Consider the following 22,868-nt stretch of genomic DNA (forward strand, 5'->3'; position numbering starts at 1 on the left):
TTTGGTCACTTTGCCCTACAAATATTAGAATAAAAAGTGATCAAAAAGTCGCACGTATCCAAAAATGGTACCTATAAAAACTATAGCTCGTCCCGCAAAAAACAAGCCCTCATACACCTCCGTCGACAAAAAAATTAAAAAGTTATGGTTCTCACAACTTGGCGACAGAAAAAATACATTCTTTTTACAAAAGTAATTTTATTGTGCAAAAAGTTGTAAAACATAAAAAAGTGCTATAAATTAGGTATCGCCAGAATCGTACTGACCCACAGAATAAAGTTAACATGTAATTTATAACGCATGGTGAACGCTGTATAAAAAAAACGAAAAAAGCTGTGCCAGAATTGCGTTTTTTTGTTTACCTGGCATCCCAAAAAATAGGATAAAAGGTGATCAAAAAGTCACATGTACCCCAAAATGGTACCAATAATAACTACAGCTCGTCCCGCAACAAACCAGCCCTCATACCGCTACGTCTATGAAAAATAAAATTAGTTATGGCTCCAATAAGTCAGGAAATAAAAAAATATGCAGTTGTGCCCGAGGGGAACATTTCTTCTGTTTCAAGAGGCGATTTATCAAGGACCTAAAATTAGGGAACAAGGAAGGGGAGAGCCCAAACATATCCGCTGGAAGCGACGGTGCCCGTATTATACCAGGACAACACTTTCCCAGCAAAATTCCCCAAACTACAAAAGGTGCGGAGTGTGAACCAAAAGGGGGATAAGAAATGACACCATTTATCAGTGCGACACTGGCCTGTGCGGAAAGGATTGCTTCACAGCGTAACACACATCTATAGATTATATATATTTTTTTATACCACCTGAATATGCCCCTTATATACTCCACCCCGCTTACATGTACCCCCACATTATAAAACACCAGCAATACTCAAACAAATATAGTACCAAGCAAAATCCGCTCTCAAAAAGCCAAATGGTGCTCCCTAGGCTTTGAACCCTACAGCGTCCCCAAACAGCAGTTTCCTTCAACATATATGGCATCGTCATACCCGGGAGAACCCTTTTAACAATTTTTGGGGTGTGTGTCTCCAGCGTCATAAGCTGGGCATGACATATTTGCCACTGAATGGCATATCTAGGGAAAAATATAAATTTTTAATTTGCACCATCCGCAGCGCATTCATTTATGGAAAAGACCTGTGGGGTGAAAATGCTCACTACACCCCTTAATAAATGCCTTGAGGGGTGCAGTTTCCATAGTGGGGGTCACTTATCAGGGGTTTCTTTTTATTATTTCACATCTGAGCCTCTGCAGTTGTGAACCAATACTTTGTAAATCGCCAAATTAGGCCTCCACTCCGCATGGTACTCTTCACTTCTGAGCCCTGTCATATGTCCAGACAAAAGATTAGGGCCACATGTAGGGTGTTTCTAAAACCGGGAAACACCGCATAATAATTAGAGAGCTGTCTTGTTATGGTGGCACAAGCCGGGCACCACATATTGGCATATCTATGGAAAAAAATCCCATTTTCACTCTGCAACATCGAGTGAACACTAATTTCTACAAAACACCTGAAGGGTTAAAATGCTTACTACACCCCTTGGTAAATGCATTGAGGGGTATAGTTTCCAAATGGGGTCACTTCTGGGGGGTTTCCACTGTTTTGGGCCCACAGGCGCCCAGAAACCAATCCAGCAACATCTGCACTCCAAATGGCGGTCCTTCCCTTCTGAGCTCTGCCGTTTGCCCAAACAGCAGTTTATGACCACATATGGGGTATTGCCGTACTCGGGAGAAATTGCTTTACAAATCTTGGGTTCTTTTTTTCCTTTATTTGTTGAGAAAATGAAAAAAATTGCGCTAAAGCTACGTCTTATTGAAGAAAAAGGACTGTTTTTATTTTCACTGCCTAATTCTAATAAATTCTATGAAACATCTGTGGGGTCAAAATGCTGACTACACCCCTAGATGAATTCCTCAAGAGGTGTAGTTTCCTAAATGGAGTCCCTTTTTGGGCGTTTTCATTGTTTTGTCCCCTCAGGGGCTTTGCAAATGTGACCTGGCCTCCGCAAATCATTCCTGCTAAATGTGATCTCAAAAAGCCAAATAGTGCTCTTTCCCTTCTAAGCCCTGCCGTGTGTCCAAACAGCCGTTTATTACCACATGTGGGGTATTGTTTTACTCGGGAGAAATTGCTTTACAAATTTTGTGGTGCTTTTTCTCCTTCAGTCCTTCTGGAAATGAGAAAAAATTAGCTAAACCTAAATTTTTTTTGAAAAATGTAGATTATTATTTTCAAGGCCTACTTCCAATAATTTCTGCAAAAAAACTGTGGGGTCAAATCGCTCACTATACCCCTAGATAATTTCCTCAATGGGTGTAGTTTCCAAAATGGGGTCACTTGTTGGGGGTTTCCACTGTTTTGTCACCTCAGGGGCGTTGTAAATGTGACATGGCCTCCGCAAACCATTCCTGCTAAATGTGAACTCCAAAAGCCAAATAGCGCTCTTTACCTTCTCAGCCACGCCGTGTCTCCAAACAACTGTTTATGACCACATGTGAGGTATTGTTTTACTCGGGAGAAATTGCTTTACAAATTTTGCGGTGCTTTTTCTCCTTTAGTCCTTGTGGAAATGAGAAATAAAATCGCTAAACCTACATTTTCTTTGAAGAAATGTTGATTTTAATTTTCACGGCCTACTTCCAATAATTTCTGTAAAAAACCTGTGCGGTCAAAATGATCACTACACCCCTAGATAATTTCCTTGAGGTGTCTAGTTTCCCAGATGGGGTCACTTTTGGGGGATTTTTACTGTTTTGTCACTGCAAGAGCCCTTCAAACCTGACATGGTGCCTAAAATATATTCTAACAAAAATAAGGCCCCAAAATCCACTAGGTGCTCCTTTGCTTCTGAGGCCGGTGCTTCATTCCAGTAGCACGCTATGGCCACATGTGGGATATTTCCTAAAACTGCAGAAACTGGGCAACAAATATTGAGTTGCATTTCTCTGGTAAAACCTTCTGTGTTATAAAAAAAATTGTATTCAAAATTTATTTCTGCAGAAAAATATGAAATTTGTAAATTTCACCTCTACTTTGCTTGAATTCCTGTGAAATGTGTAAAGGGTTAAGACATTTTCTAAATGCTGTTTTGAATACTTTGAGGGGTGAAGTTTTTAAAATGGGGTGACTTTTTGGGGGTTTCTAATATATAAGGCCCTCAAAACCACTTCACAACTGAACTGGCCCCTGTAAAAATAGCCTTTTGAAATTTTCTTGAAAATGTGAGAAATTGCTGCTAAAGTTCTAAGCCTTGTGAGGTCATAGAAAAATAAAAGGATGTTCAAAAAACGATGCCAATCTAAAGTAGACATATGGGTGATGTTAATTAGCAACAATTTTGTGTGGTATAACTGCCTGTCTACCAAGCAGATACATTTAAATTGAGAAAAATGCTAATTTTTGCAATTTTTCGCAAATTTTTGGTGTTTTTCACAATTAAATACTGACCATATCGAGCAAATTTTGCCAGTAACATAAAGTCCAATGTGTCACGAGAAAACAATCTCAGAATCGCTTGGATAGGTGAAAGCATTCCGGAGTTATTACCACATAAAGTGACACATGTCAGATTTGAAAAATGAGGCTCTGTCAGGAAGGTCAAAAGTGGCTAAAGAGGGAAGGGGTTAAAAATTGTGCGCAAATAGTTTAACTTCAGTAAGATTAGTGACGTACTTACTGTAGCTGTAATGCCACTGTAATGGAGATGTCAACCAGGGGAGATCTTAACAGGGTAAGACTCGAGCAGCGGGGCACGACAGATATAGGAGTGGCCTTTTTAGGGGTGTGGCTTATATTAAAGGGCATCGGTAAATATATTCCGACCCCTATTTTAATATCAGACCCCAAAAAGGAACCCCTAAATATATTCAGACCACCTATACTGAAATGAGAACCCAGACCCCTATATTAATATCAGACCCTAGACTAGATCCCTTCAAAAAATTGTCAGTCCCCAGACCAGACCCACTAAATATTTTTACGCTGCAGGCCAAACCCTATAAATATATTCTGATCCCTGACTAGACCCCCTAAGTATATTCAGACCCTAGAGCAGACCCCAATCTAGACCCTTAACTTAATTCAGACCCCAAACCAGACACCTAACTTTATTCAGAGCCCATATCAGAAAAAAAAAAAAGTCGACTACGCTATTGATTCCGTCAAAACAACGGAACCCGACGGAACCCCTGCACAACTGAGACAACTGAGACAAACGGAAACCATTGGCACCAGATCCGTCACCATTGAAATCAGTGGTGATGCAAACGGAAACCTCTAATCAATGTTATTCACTTCACCTGTCAGTGGTTTTAATGTTTTGGCTGATCAGTATATATTTTGTATTTGTATACATTTTTATTGTGTTATTGCTTAATTATTTTGTGTTTTAGTCTTTACAGGTTTTGAAACAAACAATAAATATGAAATAAAAAACAGCATGGGTCAGAGAGTATACTTTGCTGCAGAAGAAAACAGTTGCTGCAATCGATATTTTTGTGGAAGTGCCCGTTCTTTTGCTATAGTGATTACTGATATCAATGGCCAAGAAGTAATACGATTAATAAGACCTCTTAGATGTACCTGCTGTATCGCTCCTTGCTGCCTGCAAAGAGTAAGTATAAAAGGGTTCAAAGGTGCAAAAGTATTTTTTTTATTCTTAATTATTTCATCCAAATTTAGTTTAACCCCTTAAGGACACGGCCTTGAGGACAGAGCAATTTTTTTACATTTCCCTCTTTGCATCCCGACGCTCATAACTCTTTTAGTTTTTGTACGACGTAATTGTATGAGACTTTGTTTTCTGCGGGACGAGTTGTACTCTATGTAGGTACCATTTTTTGGTACAAATACATTATCGCAGTTTTTTTTTCCTAGACCCCCGTTCCAAAGATATGGCCCACTGTTGTGTTATCTCCCTATGAGACTTGCCAATGAGGCAAGAATTACCCTCAAGCTGAAGCTAGCTCCAAACCGTTGGCTATCTACAGAAAGTTAGCATATAGAGAGCCAACACAACAGTGGTCCATATCTTCATGGGGGGGGGCGGGGGGGGGAGGGTGGGGGAGGGGCTTGACCAGGAAAAAAAATTGCTGAAATTTAGGGACACAGCGCTATTAAGGTCAGTAAACCAGTTCGACTTATATCACCTAGTGATAGGTCTTCTTTAAGCATTTCTTTCAAATATTTTTATAAAATGTTTTGCTTAGTTTTAAAGATGCAGCTTCTATGTATCCACTCGACATAGAAGCTGCATATCGCTGCTTTAAGCTGTAACTGTCAGTGTATTGGACTGATGACTCAACGGACAGCGTCTCCTGTGTGCCTCTGACAGATCATCTAACCATGAGGGTATTTTGCCCTAGGTCGAATATAACGTGTATCCAACTTAGAACACATAGGGAATTCTGGCTGAGAAACCACATTAAATTGTAGTGCAGATTTTTGGCATTTATCACCGCTACGGAAAACAGAGGCAAAGGGAAAAAAAAATTCTTACCTCACTGGCGTTGCATCAGCGATGGCTCCATTTCTTCCCGGCTGTTCTCCTTGCAGCCTGACCTCTTGTGGCCTAACCTCCTGCAGCCCATGTGACCATTGCAGCCTGTGATTGCCCTACATAGCTAGTGTAATGTATTATAGCAGCGATCAGTGCTGCAGGTCTTCAAGTCCCCTAGTGGGACAAAAAAAAAAAGTTACAAAAAGTTAATAAATATATTTTATAGAAGTCTAAAAATAAAAGTTATAAGTTAAAAAAATGAAAACTCCTTTTTTCCTATAATAAGTCTTATTATAAGAAACAGAATGAAAATGTAAAAAAATAAGTACACATATTTGGTATCACCGCGTTCATAATAACCCAAACTATAATGTTATTTTTCCCGCACCTTGAACACCGCAAAAAAAATAAAAAAAATAAATATGCCAGAATTGCCATTTTCTTTGTCACCACCCCTCCCAAAATATAGAATAAAAACTGATCAAAAAGTTTCCTAGTGAGTTCAGCTAAGGGTATTTTCACACGTAGTGACCAAAAACGTCTGAAAATACGGAGCTGATTTTCAGACGGTTTTGTAGCAACTCGCGTTTTTCACTGCGTTTTTTATGGCTGTTTTTGGAGCTGTTTTTCAATGGAGTCAATGAAAAATGCCTCCAAAAACGTCCCAAGAAGTGTCCTGCACTTCTTTTGATGAGCCGTCATTTTACACACCGTATTTTGACAGCGACGCGTAAAATAAAGGCTCGTGGGAAGGGAACATCCTAATTCCCATTGCAAGCAATGGGCAGATGTTTGTAGGCGTAATGGAGCCATTTTTTCAGGCGTAATTCGAGGCGTAAAACGCCCGAATTACGTCTGAAAACAATGCGTGTGAACATACCCTCAGGGTATGTTCACACGTAGTGACCAAGAAAGTCTGAAAATACAGAGCTGTTTTCAGGCGAAAACAGCTCCTGATTTTCAGACGTTTTTTTTAACAACGCGTGTTATTCGCGGCGTATTTACGGCCGTTTTTGGAGCTGTTTTTCAATGGTGTCAATGAAAAACGCCTCCAAAATGTCCCAAGAAGTGTCCTGCACTTCTTTTGATGAGCCGTCATTTTACGCGCCGTATTTTGACAGCGAAGCCGTAAAATAAAGGCTCGTGGGAACAGAACAACATAACTCCCATTGAAAGCAATGGGCAGATGTTTGTAGCCGTATTCAGGTGTAATTCGGGCGTAAAACACCCAAATTACGTCTGAAAATAGGCTGTGTGTACATACCCTAACAGTAGAGTATAGTCACGTTGTTTTGCAGTGAAAGCAGAGAAAGCTGAAGGTTCCCAAGTTCTAAGATATACCTCCTCCGTCACCACCAAGTTAGCTTCACGACTAGCACAGTTACATAGTTACATAGTTACATAGTTACATAGTTTGTACGACTGAAAAAAGACACATGTCCATCAAGTTCAACCAAGGGATGGGAAAAGGGAAGGGAAACATTTCTACACATAGGAGCTAATACTTTTTTGTTCTAGGAAATTATCTAACCCTTTTTTAAAGCCATCTACTGTCCCTGCTGTGACCAGCTCCTGCGGTAGACTATTCTATAGATTCACAGTTCTTACAGTAAAGAAGGCTTGTCGCCTCTGCAGGTTGAACCTTTTTTTCTCCAGACGGAGGGAGTGCCCCCTTGTTTTTTGAGGGGTTTTTACATTTCACCATATTTTTTGTATGTGCCATTAATATATTTATATAAATTAATCATGTTCCCCCTTAGTCGTCTTTTTTCAAGGCTAAATAGGTTTAATACTTTTAATCTTTCCTCATAACTTAGATTCTCCATGCCCCTTATTAGCTTCGTTGCTCTTCTTTGTATTTTTTTCTATTCTAGGCCATCCTTTCTATGAACTGGAGCCCAGAACTGAACTGCATATTCTAGATCAGGCCTCACGAATGCTTTGTAAAGTGGCAATATTACATCCCTGTCCCGCGAGTCCATGCCTCTTTTAATACACGACAATATCCTGCTGGCCTTTGAAGCAGCTGATTGACATTGAATGCTGTTATTTAGTTTATGATTTACAAGTACACCCAGATCCTTCTCAACAAGTGAATCCCCCAGTGTAGCTTCCCCTAGGACATATGATGCATGCAGGTTGTTGGTATACAGATGCATAACTTTACATTTATCTACATTATACTTCATTTGCCAACTGGATGCCCAAACACTTAGTTTGTTTAAATTCACTTGCAATTCACGAACATCTTCCATAGACTGAACTATATTACATTGCTTGGTGTCATCTGCAAAAATAGAATTAGTGCTATTAATCCCATCTATATCATTAATAAATAAGTTGAATAACAGTGGTCCCAGCACTGTACCCTGGGGTACACCACTTATAACCGGGGACCATTCAGAGTAGGAATCATGGACCACAACTCTCTGGATACGGTCCTTGAGCCAATTCTTAATCCAATTACAAACTATACTTTCTAAACCAATAGTCCTTAATTTACCTATTAGACGTCTATGAGGGACAGTGTCAAATCTTTGCAAAGTCCAAAAACACTATATCCACAGCGGCCCCGTCTGTCTAGGCTTCTGCTCACCTCTGCATAAAAACAGATCAGGTTAGTTTGACAACTTCTGTCCTTAGTAAAACCGTGCTGGCTGTCACTTATAATCCTATTTTTTGTCACATAATCCTGTATATAGTCCCTCAATAGCCCGTCAAACAATTTCCCCACGATGGATGTTAAGCTTACTGGTCTATAATTACCTGGGGAAGACCTAGAGCCCTTTTTGAAAATAGGCACCACATTTGCCCTGTGCCAGTCCCTTGGCACTATACCAGTCACTAGAGAATCTCTAAATATTATGAAAAGGGGGACAGAAATAACTGAACTAAGCGCTTTAAGAATTCTAGGGTGTATCCCATCTGGTCCCTGGGCCTTGTGCACATTTATTTTATTTAATTTAGCTTGGACCATATCTACATTCATCCAATTCAGTATATCAACTGATATATTAACAGCACTGGCACAAGCTACATCCGCTGCTCTTAGTTGTATTGTATATACAGAACCGAAGAACCCATTTAGTAACTCTGCCTTCTCTTGATCCCCTGTGACCAACTCCCCATTACCCCTATCTAGGAATCCTACATGTTCAGACCTTGGCTTTTTTGCATTTATATACTTGAAGAATTTTTTGGGATTTGTTTTACTATCCTTGGCCACCTGCTTTTCATTTTGTATTTTTGCTAATTTTATTAAATTTGTACAGATTTTATTACGCTCTTTATAATTTAAAAAGGCTAAATCTGTACCCTCAGATTTGTATTTTTTAAATGCCCTTTGTTTTGTCATGTATTGCCCTTTTTACAGAAGGTGCAAGCCATGTGGGATTTAATTTTAGTCGTTTATACTTGTTACCTATAGGAATAGATTTTGCACTATAATTACCCAAAGTTGATTTGAAAATCTATCATTTGTCCCATTATTTAACATTAGTTCTTCCCAGTCTATATCCTGAATTGCAGCCCTCATCCTGGGGAAATTGGCCTTTTTAAACTTAAGTGTTTTTGCCCTCCCAGCCCGCTTTTGTTTTTTACAGTATATGTAAAATATAACTATATTGTGCTCACGGTTACCGAGGTTTTCACGAACATTGACGTTCCCAACAAGCTCTGCATTATTAGAAATGACCAGATCCAACAGAGCTTCACCTCTAGTCGGGTCTTCCACAAACTGGCCCATAACATTTTCCTGCAACAGGTTCAGGAAATGTCTCCCCTTTGCAGTTGAAGCCGAACCTTGACACCAATTAATATCCCGGTAATTAAAATCTCCCATTATCACTACAGTACCAGCCTGTGCAGCCCGCTGTATCTGTTTAAATAGCTGATCATCCATCTCCTCAGTTATATTGGGGGGTCTATAGATTACACCAAAAGTATTTTTTTCAGTATTTACCTCCCTTTCTAGTTCCACCCGTAAGGTTTCAACCTCCTCACAATCTTCACCCGCTATTGTCTCTTTCACACTCGCCTTCATATCACTTCTCATATACAGACATACACCACCACCTTTCCTATTCGCCCTGTCTTTCCGAAACAGTGTAAAACCCTGTAGATTTACAGCCCAGACATGTGAAGAGTCTAGCCATGTTTCAGCAACACCAACTATATCTATATTTTCTTCCAGTATCAAGGCCTCCACCTCCCCCATTTTGCTTGCTAGACTTCTGGCATTTGTGAACATACACTTTATCTTGGCTTTCAGTTTTTCACTTTTATTATCAGAAATGTGATTATTTGACATTATTTGGCCATTTTTATTTACACTGCTGTTTTGTAACAAAAGCATCTCCTTACCCTGTTGTCTGGTCCTCTCCCCACAGTCTGTTTCACCCCCCACCAATAAGGTCTGACCCCTCTCTAACCTGACTACCCCTTTATTTTCTACATTGACCTCCCTCCTCAGCCCTAGTTTAAATACTCCACCACCCCAGCTAGAATTCTCTCCTCCAGCACAGCGGGCCCCCTTCCATTTAGGTGCAAATCATCTGCAGAATACAGTTTGTACCCCAATGAAAAGTCAGCCCAGTGCTCTAGGAACCCAAAGCCTTCTACACCAAGACTTAAGCCATGCATTTAACTCCCTGAGCTCCCGCTGTCTTTCCTGTGATGCGCATGGCACAGGCACTATTCCTGAGAATACAACCTGGGAGGTCCTTCCCTTCAGCTCGTAGCCTAGTTCTTTAAAATTATTCTTAAGGCTCCTCCACCTACCATTTATTCTATAGTTGGTACCTACATGGACCACAACAGCTGGATCATCATCAGCCCCTCCCAGCAATTTGTCCACCCGTTCCACCACATGCCGAACCCTGGCACCAGGGAGACAGCAAACCATTCGGTTGAGGCGGTCTTGGCGACAAATTATTCTATCCGTCTTCCTGATTATAGAATCCCCTACAACTATCAATTGTCTTGGCTTACTTGCATTACCATGTTGGGCTGTTCTCCCGGCTGTTAGGGAGATCAGTATCCACTAGGGCTGCCATTTCTGAGACAGACACCCTCGCATCGTCTCCCAACTTGGCAATTTTGATTGGAATATCAGAAACAGGATTGGCCTTCCTTTTCTCGGACCCCTTTCTACTGCCCCTAACTACATTAACCCAGCTGCTTGCCTGATCCTGCTCACCCATGTCTTCACCCTCCAGTTCTAACCCACTAACTGCATGCTCCGTGAGCAGCATGCTCAGCTCAAGATTATCTATCTTCCTCAGTGTTGCATTCTGCTCCTCAAGATCTCTAATGTGAGCTTCCAGGTGACCAACATCCTCACATCTGCCACAGAGATATTCACCCTGGAACTCCGGCTCCAGTCGTGCATACATATGACAAACTGTGCACTGAAGAAAACCCTGTCTATACATTATCCCAGTTACAAAAAAACAAAAACAGTGAACAGTTGTTAATGCAGCTAATCTGCGTCTATGAGAGGAGATGGCACATATTTACAATGAAATATTAGGTAAGGGAAAAGAGGAAAAAAGGGGGGCAAGAACAATCAAACTTATGTCGCCTTCAAATTATTTCATTGATACCGACAGTTGTAGGGAAAGGAATATACAGTGCAATGTCCCCTTAAATTGCACTGTAGTATTTTATATATTTTCTATTTTTTCTATTTCAGTATTCTTATTTTATACAACTGTGTTTCAAAGCCCATCGATTGAAGACACCATTCTGTGTGAATGGCTATGTCCACCTTAATGGGAAAACGAGGGAGTACTCATTGAAGCTGTATTAACATAACTAAATTGTTTTGCTGAATTATTAAACAGCTATGTTTTATCAAGCAAAACAGCAGGGGGCTGCGTTCTCCCAGCCCGTAGTTAGATGCAGCGGAACAGCCGCTTGTCTGCTGTCACAGCGTCGCTGCACCACAATTCCCTATTAGGCAGTGAGATCAGGACCGCAACAAGGATGTTACTTGCGGCAGTTTCGGCTAGGCTCTCCCAGCCCGTGATAAAGTGTAGAGAAGCAGACGTTGTCAGCTGTCACCGCGTTGCTGCTGCACACTTCTCCATCGAGCAACGAGATCAAGACCGCAGCTCTGATAGTGCTTTTGGCGGCTAGACTGTACGCCGTGAGTGCTGTGACGTCCCTGGAAGAAGCTTATTTTGAGCGAAACGTCTGTCGGGATAATACCGACTTAGTAATAGGGACAGGAATATAGAGGGAGAGATTAATATAGTAGAAAATACAATAATCTTACCTTATTCATTGAATGCTTCCAATGCAGCGAGAGTGAGCGAGTACAGCACTCACACATCTCGCTCACACTGCCTAGCAGTCGAGCTCTGATGATGTCACAGCACTCACGGTGTACAGTCTAGCCGCCGCAAGCACTATCAGAGCTGCGGTCTTGATCTCGTTCCACGATAGAGAAGTGTGGAGCAGCCCCCCTTTTTTCCTCTTTTCCCATACCTAAAATTTCTGTGACTCACATTGGTGGTGTACACCAGGGCAAGAATTGTCATTTAAAAAAAAAAAAAGGAGGTCTCCTTCTTCTTAATTCATGTATTTACAACCCCTCCAACTGGCATAGACTATAAACATTAACCCCTTCCCGACATTTGATGTATCCATACGTCATAGCCGGGTAGGGGAAGTATGGAACGGGCTCACGGAGTGAACCCACTCCATACGATGCGGGTGTCAGCTGTATGTTACAGCCAACACTTCACAGTAATGAGCGGGATCGCGCTCGAACGCGATCCTGTTAGTTTAACCCGTTAAATGCCGTTAGAAAGAGGGGCGATCCCCTCTAGCAGCTCATCGCACCCCCCGCAATGCAATCGCGGGGTGGCGATGGTTGATATGGCTGACTGGGGGCCTAATGTAGGCCCCCAGGTCCGACATCTTTGTACTCCTACTAAGCACTACCTCTGGCAGGGCTTAATAGAAGCCTGTCAGAAAGTAGATATACTGCAATACATTGGTATTGCAGTATATCGTGCAAGCGATCCAATGATTGTTGGTTGAAGTCCCAAAGGGGGACTAATAAAAAAAGTAAAAATTAGTAAAAATAAAGTAGTTTTTTTATGTAAAAAATTTTGAAAAAATTAAAAGTAAAAAAAAAACATATTTTCCCATTTTCCCCCTAAAGCATAGTAAAAAAATAAATAAAATAAACATAATTGGTATCGCCGCATCTGTAAAAGTCTGAACTATTACAATATATCATTATTTAACCCGCACGGTGAACGCCGTAAAAAAAAAAATACAATTGTAAACGCCAGAATCACTATTTCTTGGTCACCTTATCTCCCACAAAAAATTGAATAAAAAGGTTGCATCAAAATTATATAATTAAAAACTACAGCTTATCCCGCAAAAAATAAGCCCTCATACCACTTAATCGACGGAAATCTAAAAAACATATGGCTCTCAGAATTTGGCGACACATAATAAATTTAATTTTTTACACTTAGTTTTTTACTTGTAAAAGTAGTAAAATATAGAAAATACTATCTATATTTGTTATCTACGGAATTGTATTGACCCGGAGAATAAAGTTGTTTTAATTGCTCAGTGAATTCTGTAAAAACGAAGCGCAAAAAACAATGGAGAAATCGCTGTTTCTTTTCATTTTCTACCCCACAAATAATTATTTTCCTGTTTCCTAGTACAGTGAAGGAAATAAGTATTTGATCCCTTGCTGATTTTGTACGTTTGCCCACTGTCAAAGACATGAACAGTCTAGAATTTTTAGGCTAGGTTAATCTTACCAGTGGGAGATAGATTATATTTAAAAAAAAACAGAAGTTCACATTGTCAAAATTATATATATTTATTTGCATTGTGCACAGAGAAATAAGTAAGACGCTGGGTGAGAAGGAGACAACTGTTGGTGCAATAGTAAAAAGAAGGAAGACATACAAAATGACTGTCAATCGACATCGATCTGGGGCTCCATGCAAAATCTCACCTCATGGGGTATCCTTGATCCTGAGGAAGGTGAGAGCTCAGCCGAAAACTACACGGGGGGAACTTGTTAATGATCTCAAGGCAGCTGGGACCACAGTCACCAAGAAAACTATTGGTAACACATTACGCCGTAATGGATTAAAATCCTGCAGTGACCGCAAGGCCCCCTGCTCAAGAACGCACATGTACAGGCCCGTCTGAAGTTTGCAAATGAACATCTGGATGATTCTGAGAGTGATTGGGAGAAGGTGCTGTGGTCAGATGAGACTAAAATTGAGCTCTTTGGCATTAACTCAACTCGTGTTTGGAGGAAGAGAAATGCTGCCTATGACCCAAAGAACACCGTCCCCACTGTCAAGCATGGAGGTGGAAACATTATGTTTTGGGGGTGTTTCTCTGCTAAGGGCACAGGAGTACTTCACCGCATCAATGGGAGAATGGATGGAGCCATGTACCGTCAAATCCTGAGTGACAACCTCCTTCCCTCCACCAGGACATTAAAAATGGCTCGTGGCTGGGTCTTCCAGCACGACAATGACCCGAAACATACAGCCAAGGCAACAAAGGAGTGGCTCAAAAAGAAGCACATTAAGGTCATGGAGTGGCCTAGCCAGTCTCAAGACCTTAATGCCATCGAAAACTTATGGAGGGAGCTGAAGATCCGAGTTGCCAAGCGACAGCCTCGAAATCTTAATGATTTACAGATGATCTGCAAAGAGGAGTGGGCCAAAATTCCATCTAACATGTGTGCAAACCTCATCATCAACTACAAAAAACGTCTGACTGCTGTGCTTGCCAACAAGGGTTTTGCCCCCAAGTATTAAGTCTTGTTTGCCAAAGGGATCAAATACTTATTTCTCTGTGCACAATGCAAATAAATATATATAATTTTGACAATGTTATTTTTTTAAAATATAATCTATCTCTCACTAGTAAAATTAACCTAGCCTAAAAATTCTAGACTGTTCATGTCTTTGACAGTGGGCAAGCTTACAAAATCAGCAAGGGATCAAATACTTATTTCCTTCACTGTACATTATATGGCACAATAAATGGTGCTATGAAAATGTACAACTCGTCCTGCAAAATAAAGCCCTCAAAGGACTATATCGACGGAAAAATAAAAAATGTATGGCTTTTGGAAGGTGGGGATGAAAAAAACGAAAAATCTGAAAGTTGTTTACCACGGGAAGGGGTTAAAGAGGCTGCATTTACAAATGCTAGATCAATTCTGGAAAACGACCTATAGGCAGGTGAATGACACGAGTAGGCTAGGGAGAGAGGATGGCGAGTTCGCCAAATCTGCTGCAGTTGATATGTTGCAGCACAGTTGGCCAAGGGAGAATTGGTACTCACAACCCCTCCCAATCTATCTAGTTAAAGGGAAGGTGTCATGATTTTTTTATTTTATTTATTATATTGCTTTTAATATAATGTAAAACAAAAATTTTATTTATTTGTGTTGTCACTTTCTACTTTTTAACGTATTCATACTTTTACTTCTCTATGGGGAATGAATTTTCTTTTTCTATCTCTGTATGTGTCAATTAACGACACATACAGAGATGGAATACAGCAGCTACAAAGCATAGGGCACAATGAACGGCAGCCTTCCATTGCCTCTGGCTCTGTACTGCGCAGACGTAGGTCAGAGTCACATAGCAGAGAAGCCGGTTTGTAGGGAGATAGCAGGTGCCATTATGAAGACCAGCTGCACTGCAGGTAAGGTGTGTGTCTCTGTCAGCAAGATTGGGTGGTGATGGAGGAGACTGTCAGCAGGATTGTATGGTGACGCTGGAGGAGACTGTCAGCAGTATTGGGCGGTGATGCTGGAAGAGACTGTGTGAACCTGTCAACTGAAAAGTCATTCAATTCACTTTCATCATTCTAAGGGTATGTTCACACGCAGTATTTCCAGATGTTTTTCGGGCCATAAACGTCCAGAAAAATGGCTGAAAAATCAGAAGCAGAATGTCTCCAAACATCAGCCCATTGGTTTCAATGGGAAATATGGCGTTCTGTTCCGACAGGGTGTTTTTCTACGCGGCCTTTTTCTAATAAGACGCCCGCCAAAAAGAAGTGCATGTCACTTCTTGGGACAATTTTGGAGCCATTTTTCGTTGACTCTATTGAAAAACAGCTCCAAAAACAACCATAAAAAAACCAGCCAAAAACGCGAGTTTGATTAAAAAATGGCTGAAAATCAGGAGCTGTTTTCCCTTTGTTTAGTAAGCTTGTGAACATACCCTTAGCCTTTTGGTGTGTCCTTTAGCTTCTGCGAGCTGCATTTCAACAATCACACCCAAAATGGCAGCCGGACACTGCTTAGCAATTTGAAGACACCTTCTCCTAGCTTGTAGGAGGGGGGGGTGAGTTTCCCTCCCACATTTACGGCAGCTGTGAGTCAGCTTGCTTTGCCTTATTCACCTTGCTGTAATTCTGGGAAGTGCTCCCTCTGGTGGCCAACATAGGAAAACATGTCAAATTATTATTTATTTTTTTAATACTTTCCACCATGTGGAAGAAAAAAAAAAATACAGCAAAAAACGTAAAAAATATAATGGAAATAAGTAACTTACTTAAAAAAAAAAAGGTTTAATTTGCGACACATTACTTTTAAGAGCAAAGTAAATTATTAAAAACTACGAGAAACAAGAGTGGCGCAGGGCTCAGGTCCGTCACCAGTACCATTATGTCGTTAAGCAATTGAACAGATGCCGGAGGAGGATTATAGACATTAACAAAGACAAATTAGGTAAAATAAATCTGACATAACATTACAATGAATCTCCTACTAGGGTACGTTTTTACAGAAGTAACCACACATTGCCGTAATACACGAGTAGCTGGGAAAAGAGGTATGGTGATCACATTCAACCCAGGGCCGCATGAGTGCACACATTTGAGTGCCTAGTAAATGAGTCTCCTGTAGGAGTACTATTTGTGGACTATATGTGGATAGGAAATTAACCCCTTACCGCACCAGGACGCATCGGTACATCCTGTATTGCAGTGCTTTAAGGCACAGGGACGTACCGGTGCGTCCTGGCTAAAAACTGTCACCCTGTCAAAGGACAAGGTGACAGAACTGTGCCGTCAACTGTTTATGACAGTTGATCGGCACAGTAAGACGGCAGGGGACCAACCACAGCGGTCTCCTGCCGGCGATCGCTGTGATTGGTCAGTCAAAGCAGACTGACCAATCACAGCTCCATGACGTGGTGTATGTGATGGCGCTGGCTCAGAAGCTGAGCCAGCGCTATCACCGCCGGTTATCAGCTTTCCGACACCCCTCTGCAACGGCCAGAACCGGAGCTAGGCTCTGATCCGGCCGATTAACTCCTTAGATGCATCGATCAATGCGATCGATGCATCGAAGTGTCTTGTAGCGTGTTGGCAGCCACGATGGTTGCCACGGGCACGGGTGTCAGCTGTTTGTCACAGCTGACATCGTGCTCTAATGGCCAGGACCCGAGCTAGGCCCCGAGCTAGGCTCCGATCCGGCCAATTAACCCCTTAGATGCAGCTATCGCTGCATCTAAGTGATTAGATTGCACCCTATGGTTCCTATTGACAACCATCGGCACCCGCGGGTGTTCCGATGGTTGCTATGGCAACCATAGCCTAACAATCGCTTCCTAGCACGGAAGACTATTAGGCCCTGCCGGGAGGCGAAGCCTAATAGGCTTGCTGTCAGTGAATAGCTCACAGCTCTAATACACTGCATTATGTAGGTAGTGCAGTGTATTAGAATAGCGATCAGGGCTTCATGCCTTCAAGTTCCCTAGTGGGACACAAAAAAAGTTAAAACAAGTTAATAAAAATTTTGTAAAAAAGTTAAAAAAAAATAAGTTTCATGTTAAAAAACACTATAACAGCCTTTTTTCCTATAATAAGTCTTTTATTATAGGAAAAACCCCAAAACATAAAAAAAAGTACACATATGTGGTATCTCCGCGTCTGTAACGACCCAAACGATAAAAATATCACGCTATTTTACCCGTACGGTGAACACCGTAAAAAAAATTAAATAAAAAACTATTCCAGAATCGCTGTCGGTCAGCGCTACTAATCTTACCTTCCTCTTCTGCCGCGGTGGAGGTCCTGTCCTCTCGATGTTGTGCGCGGCGCATAGCGCTGTGACGTCATGTGCTGCGCACAGTGCTTGACGTCAGGACCTCCGCTGCGATCCGGAAGCAGGAAGGTAAGTAAAGTCTGTTACTATAGTAACTGTTTTTGGCCTTCCCCAGCCTAATACTACCAGCCTGCGGCCACCACGGTGCTTGCCCATCACTACAGATGGACGAGTACTGGTTCGTACCCGGCTCTCCCCGGCACCCCTGGTGGCGGTGGGTACTGGGGTAATAATGGGGGTTAGTGTTGGCCTCTGCACCGGCTAACATTAAGCCCCGCCTTAGTAATGGAGGTTGTCAATCAGCCAGCGTCCATTACTAAGGCGGTGATAATAAAGTTTAAAAGGATGCAAGCACATAGAAAAAATATTTTATTGAAATAAAAAAACACAACCCCCATTAACAATTTTATTGAGAATAAAAAAACGCCGTCATTGAAGTCCTCGTATCTGAAGTCCAACAACCGAACCTGTAAAAAAACACAAACACACAAAAATAATCAGTAACACATAAAGAAGCAAAATTATTCTTACCTTTCCTGGGTCCAGCACTGGTGCCGCAATGTCAGCGAGTGGAGTCCTGTATCTAATCCAATCATGTGTGATATGGTCTGCTGAGCTACTGTATCTAATCCTATTATGTGTGATACTGTCTGCTGAGCTACTGTATCTAATCCGATCATGTGTGATACTGTCTGCTGGGCCCTATATCTAATCCAATCATGTGTGATACTGTGTGCTGAGCCACTGTATCTAATCCTATCATGTATGATACTGCCTTCTGAGGCACTGTATCTAATCCTAGCATGTGTGATACTGTCTGCTCAGCCACTGTATCTAATCCTATCATGTGTGATACTGTCTGCTGAGCCAATGTATCTAATCCTATCCATAGTTTATAGGGTCGTAGTGCTATAGATATGCTATGATGTCTCCTATACACACATTTTTTTGGGGGCGGACACATATGTATTGGGGCTATTTCCCCTGAGATTTTAAGCCCTGTGGGTATGTTCACACGGCAGCGTCCGTTACGTCTGAAATTACGGTGCTGTTTTCAGGAGAAAACAGCACCGTAATTTCAGCCGTAATGGCATGTGCAGGCGTCTATCGCTGCGTCCATTACGGATGTAATTGGAGCTGTTTTTCCATGGAGTCCATGGAAAAAGGCTCCATTTACGTCTGAAGAAGTGACAGGCACTTCTTTGACGCGGGCGTCTTTTTTACTCGCCGCCTTTTGACAGCGGCGCATAAAAAAAATGACCGTCGGCAGATGTTTGCCGACGCTTTTGAGACGCATTTTCGGACGTAATTCGGGGCTAAAACGCCCGAATTACGTCTGTAAATAGTGTGTGTGAACCCAGCCTTAGCGACGCCCCTGGCTGAAAGCTGCGGACCGTCGGCCATGAGAAGTTTGCGGGTGGGGGGCCCCAATAAGAACTTTTGCATCGGGGCCCATGAGCCTTTAGCTACGCCCCTGTGGCCACGTATCTATGAAATATTATTTATTTACCCAATTATACCCTTTTATTATGCCCTGATGTACTCCGCACAGATTACATATACCCCCACATTCTAAACTGAAATACCAGCAATACCCCAAACAAAACTACCAAGCAAAATCTGCGCTCCAAAAGCCAAATGGCGCTCCCTCCCTTCTGAGCTCTGCAGCGTGCCCAAGCAGCAGTATACGTCCACATATATGGCATTGCCATACCCGGGAGAACTTCCTTAACAGTTTGAGGTATTTGTCTTCAGTGGCACGAACTGGGCACAAAATATTGTGCACTAAAATGGCACATACCTGTGGAAATTTGCAATTTTCACTTTGCACCATCCACTGAACATTCATTTCTAATAGAAAAAAAAAAAACCTGTGTGGTCAAAATGCTCACTACACCCGTTAATAAAATGCCTTCAGGGGTGCAGTTTCCAAAATGGGGGTCACTACTTGGGGGTTTGTTTTACTATTTGACCCCAGAGTCCTGCCATTGTGGGCTAATGCTGCGAAAATCACCAATATAGTCCTCACATGCGCCTTTCACTCCTAAGCCCTGTTGTATGTCCGGGCAAATAATAAATGCCTTGAGGGGTGTAGTTTACAAAATGGGGTCACTTCTCATGGTTTTACACTCTACTCTGGTCCCTAAGGCTATGTTTACACTGGGTATTTTGCCGAGTTTTTTGACGCGGAAACCGCGTCGCAAAACTCGGCAAAAACGGCCCGAGAACGCCTCCCATTGATTTCAATGGGAGGCGTCGGCGGGAAAAACTGCCTCGCGGGAAAAAGAAGCGACATGCCCTATCTTCGGGCGCTTCCGCCTCTGACCTCCCATTGACTTCAATGGGAGGCAGGAGAAAGCGTATTTCTCGCTGTTTTATGCCCGCGGCGCTCAATGGCCGCGGGCGAAAAACGGGGCGAAAATCACCGCGAATATCGGCGTGCAGGGAGAGGAATATCTGCCTCAAAGTTCCAAACGGAATTTTGAGGCAGATATTCCTCCCCCAAAATACTCCGTGTGAACATAGCCTAAGGGAGCTCTGCAAATGCGACATGGCGCCCATACACCAGTCTAGCAAAATCTGCGCTCTAAAAGCCAAATGGCGCTCCTTCCATTTTGAGCTCTGCCATGTGCCCAAACAGCAGTTTAAGGCCACACATGGGGTATTGCCGCACTCGGGAGAAATTGCTTTACAATTGTTGGGGTGCTTTTTCTCCTTTATTCCTTGTGAAAATGAAAGAAATTCAACATTTTAGTGGAATGTAGATTTTCATTTTCACTGACTAATTCCAATAATTCAGCAAAAAAAACAGTGGGGTCAAAATGCTCACTATATTGTTAGATAAATTCCACGAGAGGTACAGTTTCCCTAATGGGGTCACTTTTGCCGGGTTTACACTATTTTGGGCCCTCTGTGGCTTTGCAAATGTGACATGGGGCCGCAAGCCATTCCAGCAAAACTTGAGCTCCAAAAGTCAAATGGTGCTCTGTCCATTCCAACCCCCGCCATGTGTCCAAACAGCAGTTTATTACCACATATGGGGTATTGCTGTGCTCAGAAGAGTTTGCTTTACAAATACTGGGGTGTTTTTTCTCCTTTATCTATTGTAAAAATGAAAAAATCTGAGCTAAAATGTTATTAGAAAAAATTTCTATTTTCAATTACACGGCATAATTCCCATAAATTCAGCAAAAACCGTGTAGGGTCAAAATGCTAACTATACCCCTAGAAAAATTCCTTGAGGGGTGTAGTTTCCAAAATGGGGTCACTTTTGGGGAGTTTCCACTGTTATGGTCCCTCCAGGGCTTTGCAAACACGACATGGCACCGAAAACCATTCCAGCAAAATCTGCGCTCCAAAATCCAAATGGCCCTCGTTCCCTTCTGAGCCCTGCCGTGGGTCCAAACAGCAGTTTATTAACACATATGGGGTATTGCCGTAATAGGGAGACATTGCTTTACAAATGTTCGGGTGTTTTTTCTCCTTTATTCCTTGTAAAAACTAAAACATCGTAAGTTTTTTCAGAAAAAAAGTAGATTTTCATTTTCACAGACCAGTTCCAATAAATTTAGCAAAAAACCTGTGGGCTAAAAATGCTAACTATACCTCTTGAAAAATTCATTGAGGGGTGTAGTTTCCAAAATGGGGTCACTTTTGGGGCGTTTCCACGGTTTTGGCACCACAAGACCTCTTCAAACCTGACATGGTGCCTAAAATATATTCTAATAAAATAGAGGCCCCAAAATCCACCAGGTGCTCCTTTGCTTCTGAGGCTGGTGTTTCAGTCCATTACCGCACTAGGGCCACATGTGGGATATTTCTAAAAACTGCAGAATCTGGGCAATAAGTATTGAGTTGCATTTCTCTCGTAAAACCTTTTGTGTTACAGAAAAAACTGTATTACAAATGAATTTCGTAAAAAAAAATTAACATTTGTAAATTTCACCTCTTCTTTGCTTTATTTCCTGTGAAATGCCTAAAGGGTTAAAATAATTTCTGAATGCTGTTTTGAATACTTTGACAGGTGCAGTTTTCAAAATAGGGTGATTTATGGGGACTTTCTAATATATAAGGGCCTCAAAGCCACTTCAGAACTGAACTGGTCCCTGAGAAAATAGCCTTTTGAAATTTTCTTGAAAATGCGAGAAATTGCAGCTAAAGTTCTAAGCATTGTAACGTCCTAGAAAAATAAAAGGACGTTCAAAAAACGATGCATACCTAAAGTAGACATATAGGAAATGTTAACGAGTAAATATTTTGTGTGGTATTACGATCTGTTTTACAAGCAGATACATTACAATTTAGAAAAATCCAGATTTTTGCAAATTTTCTGTACATTTTGGTGTTTTTTACAAATAAATATTGAATTTAACAACCAATTTTTTTCAGTATCATAAAGTACAACATTACTAAGTAAAATAGGGCTTTTTGTTTGCTTCAATAGCAAATCTGTTTAAAATTTAGTGATAAAGTACAACATGTCACGAGAAAACAATCTCAGAATGCCTTGGATAGGCAAAAGCATTCTGGAGTTATTACCACATAAAGTAACACATGTTAGATTTGAAAAAATCGGCTGTGTCCACAAAGCCAAAACAGGCTTAGACACTAAGGGGTTAAAGACCAGACACCTTTTAAATTTATCATTGAGACCCCTCACTTTCCAGGAGATGATCTTAGGCCTAATTCACACGAACGTGTCCGTTTCGCGCGCGTAAAAACACAGCATTTTGCGTGTGTTACAGTTCTGTGTGTCATCAGTGTTTGGTGCGTGTCTGCTTATTTTCGCGCGTATGGCATCCTTATGTTACGCGGTTTTGACGTTTACAAAATGAAATGAAGGAGGTGGTTTTCTTTTTCCCTTAATTTCTTGAGCAACAGTTGCGTGAATCACGCACAACACACGGATGTGTGTCCGTGTGCTGTCCGTGATTTTCACGCACCCATTGACTGCAATGGGTGCGTGATTCGCAAAAAAATGCGCAAGTATAGGACATGCAGTGAGTTTCACGCAGCGAACACAAACTTCATAAAAAAACACGGAATGTCTGTATGGCCCCATTGACTTGCATAGGTTCGATTGACGGGCGTGATTTTCACACGCATATCACGGAGGTGAAATATGCTCGTATAAATAAGGCCTTAAGGTGTGGCAACGTCTTCATCAGTTAAATAGAGGCAGTAGAACGTACTGGAAAGGTGCATATACA

At 41.6% G+C, this 22,868-nt stretch overlaps 1 protein-coding gene across 1 annotated transcript in view; it reads left to right on the top strand.

Annotated features, from left to right (window-relative positions):
- LOC142760453 (phospholipid scramblase 1-like) overlaps positions 1 to 22,868 on the top strand; it is a 65,796-nt gene that overhangs the window by 25,022 nt on the left and 17,906 nt on the right. The window contains exon 4 of the mRNA XM_075863644.1: positions 4,426 to 4,646. Within this exon, the coding sequence (XP_075719759.1) occupies positions 4,426 to 4,646 (221 nt within the window). The remainder of the gene's footprint in view (positions 1 to 4,425; positions 4,647 to 22,868) is intronic.

This window comes from Rhinoderma darwinii, chromosome 4, assembly GCF_050947455.1.
Source record: "Rhinoderma darwinii isolate aRhiDar2 chromosome 4, aRhiDar2.hap1, whole genome shotgun sequence".
In the NCBI taxonomy this organism is placed as follows: domain Eukaryota; kingdom Metazoa; phylum Chordata; class Amphibia; order Anura; family Rhinodermatidae; genus Rhinoderma; species Rhinoderma darwinii.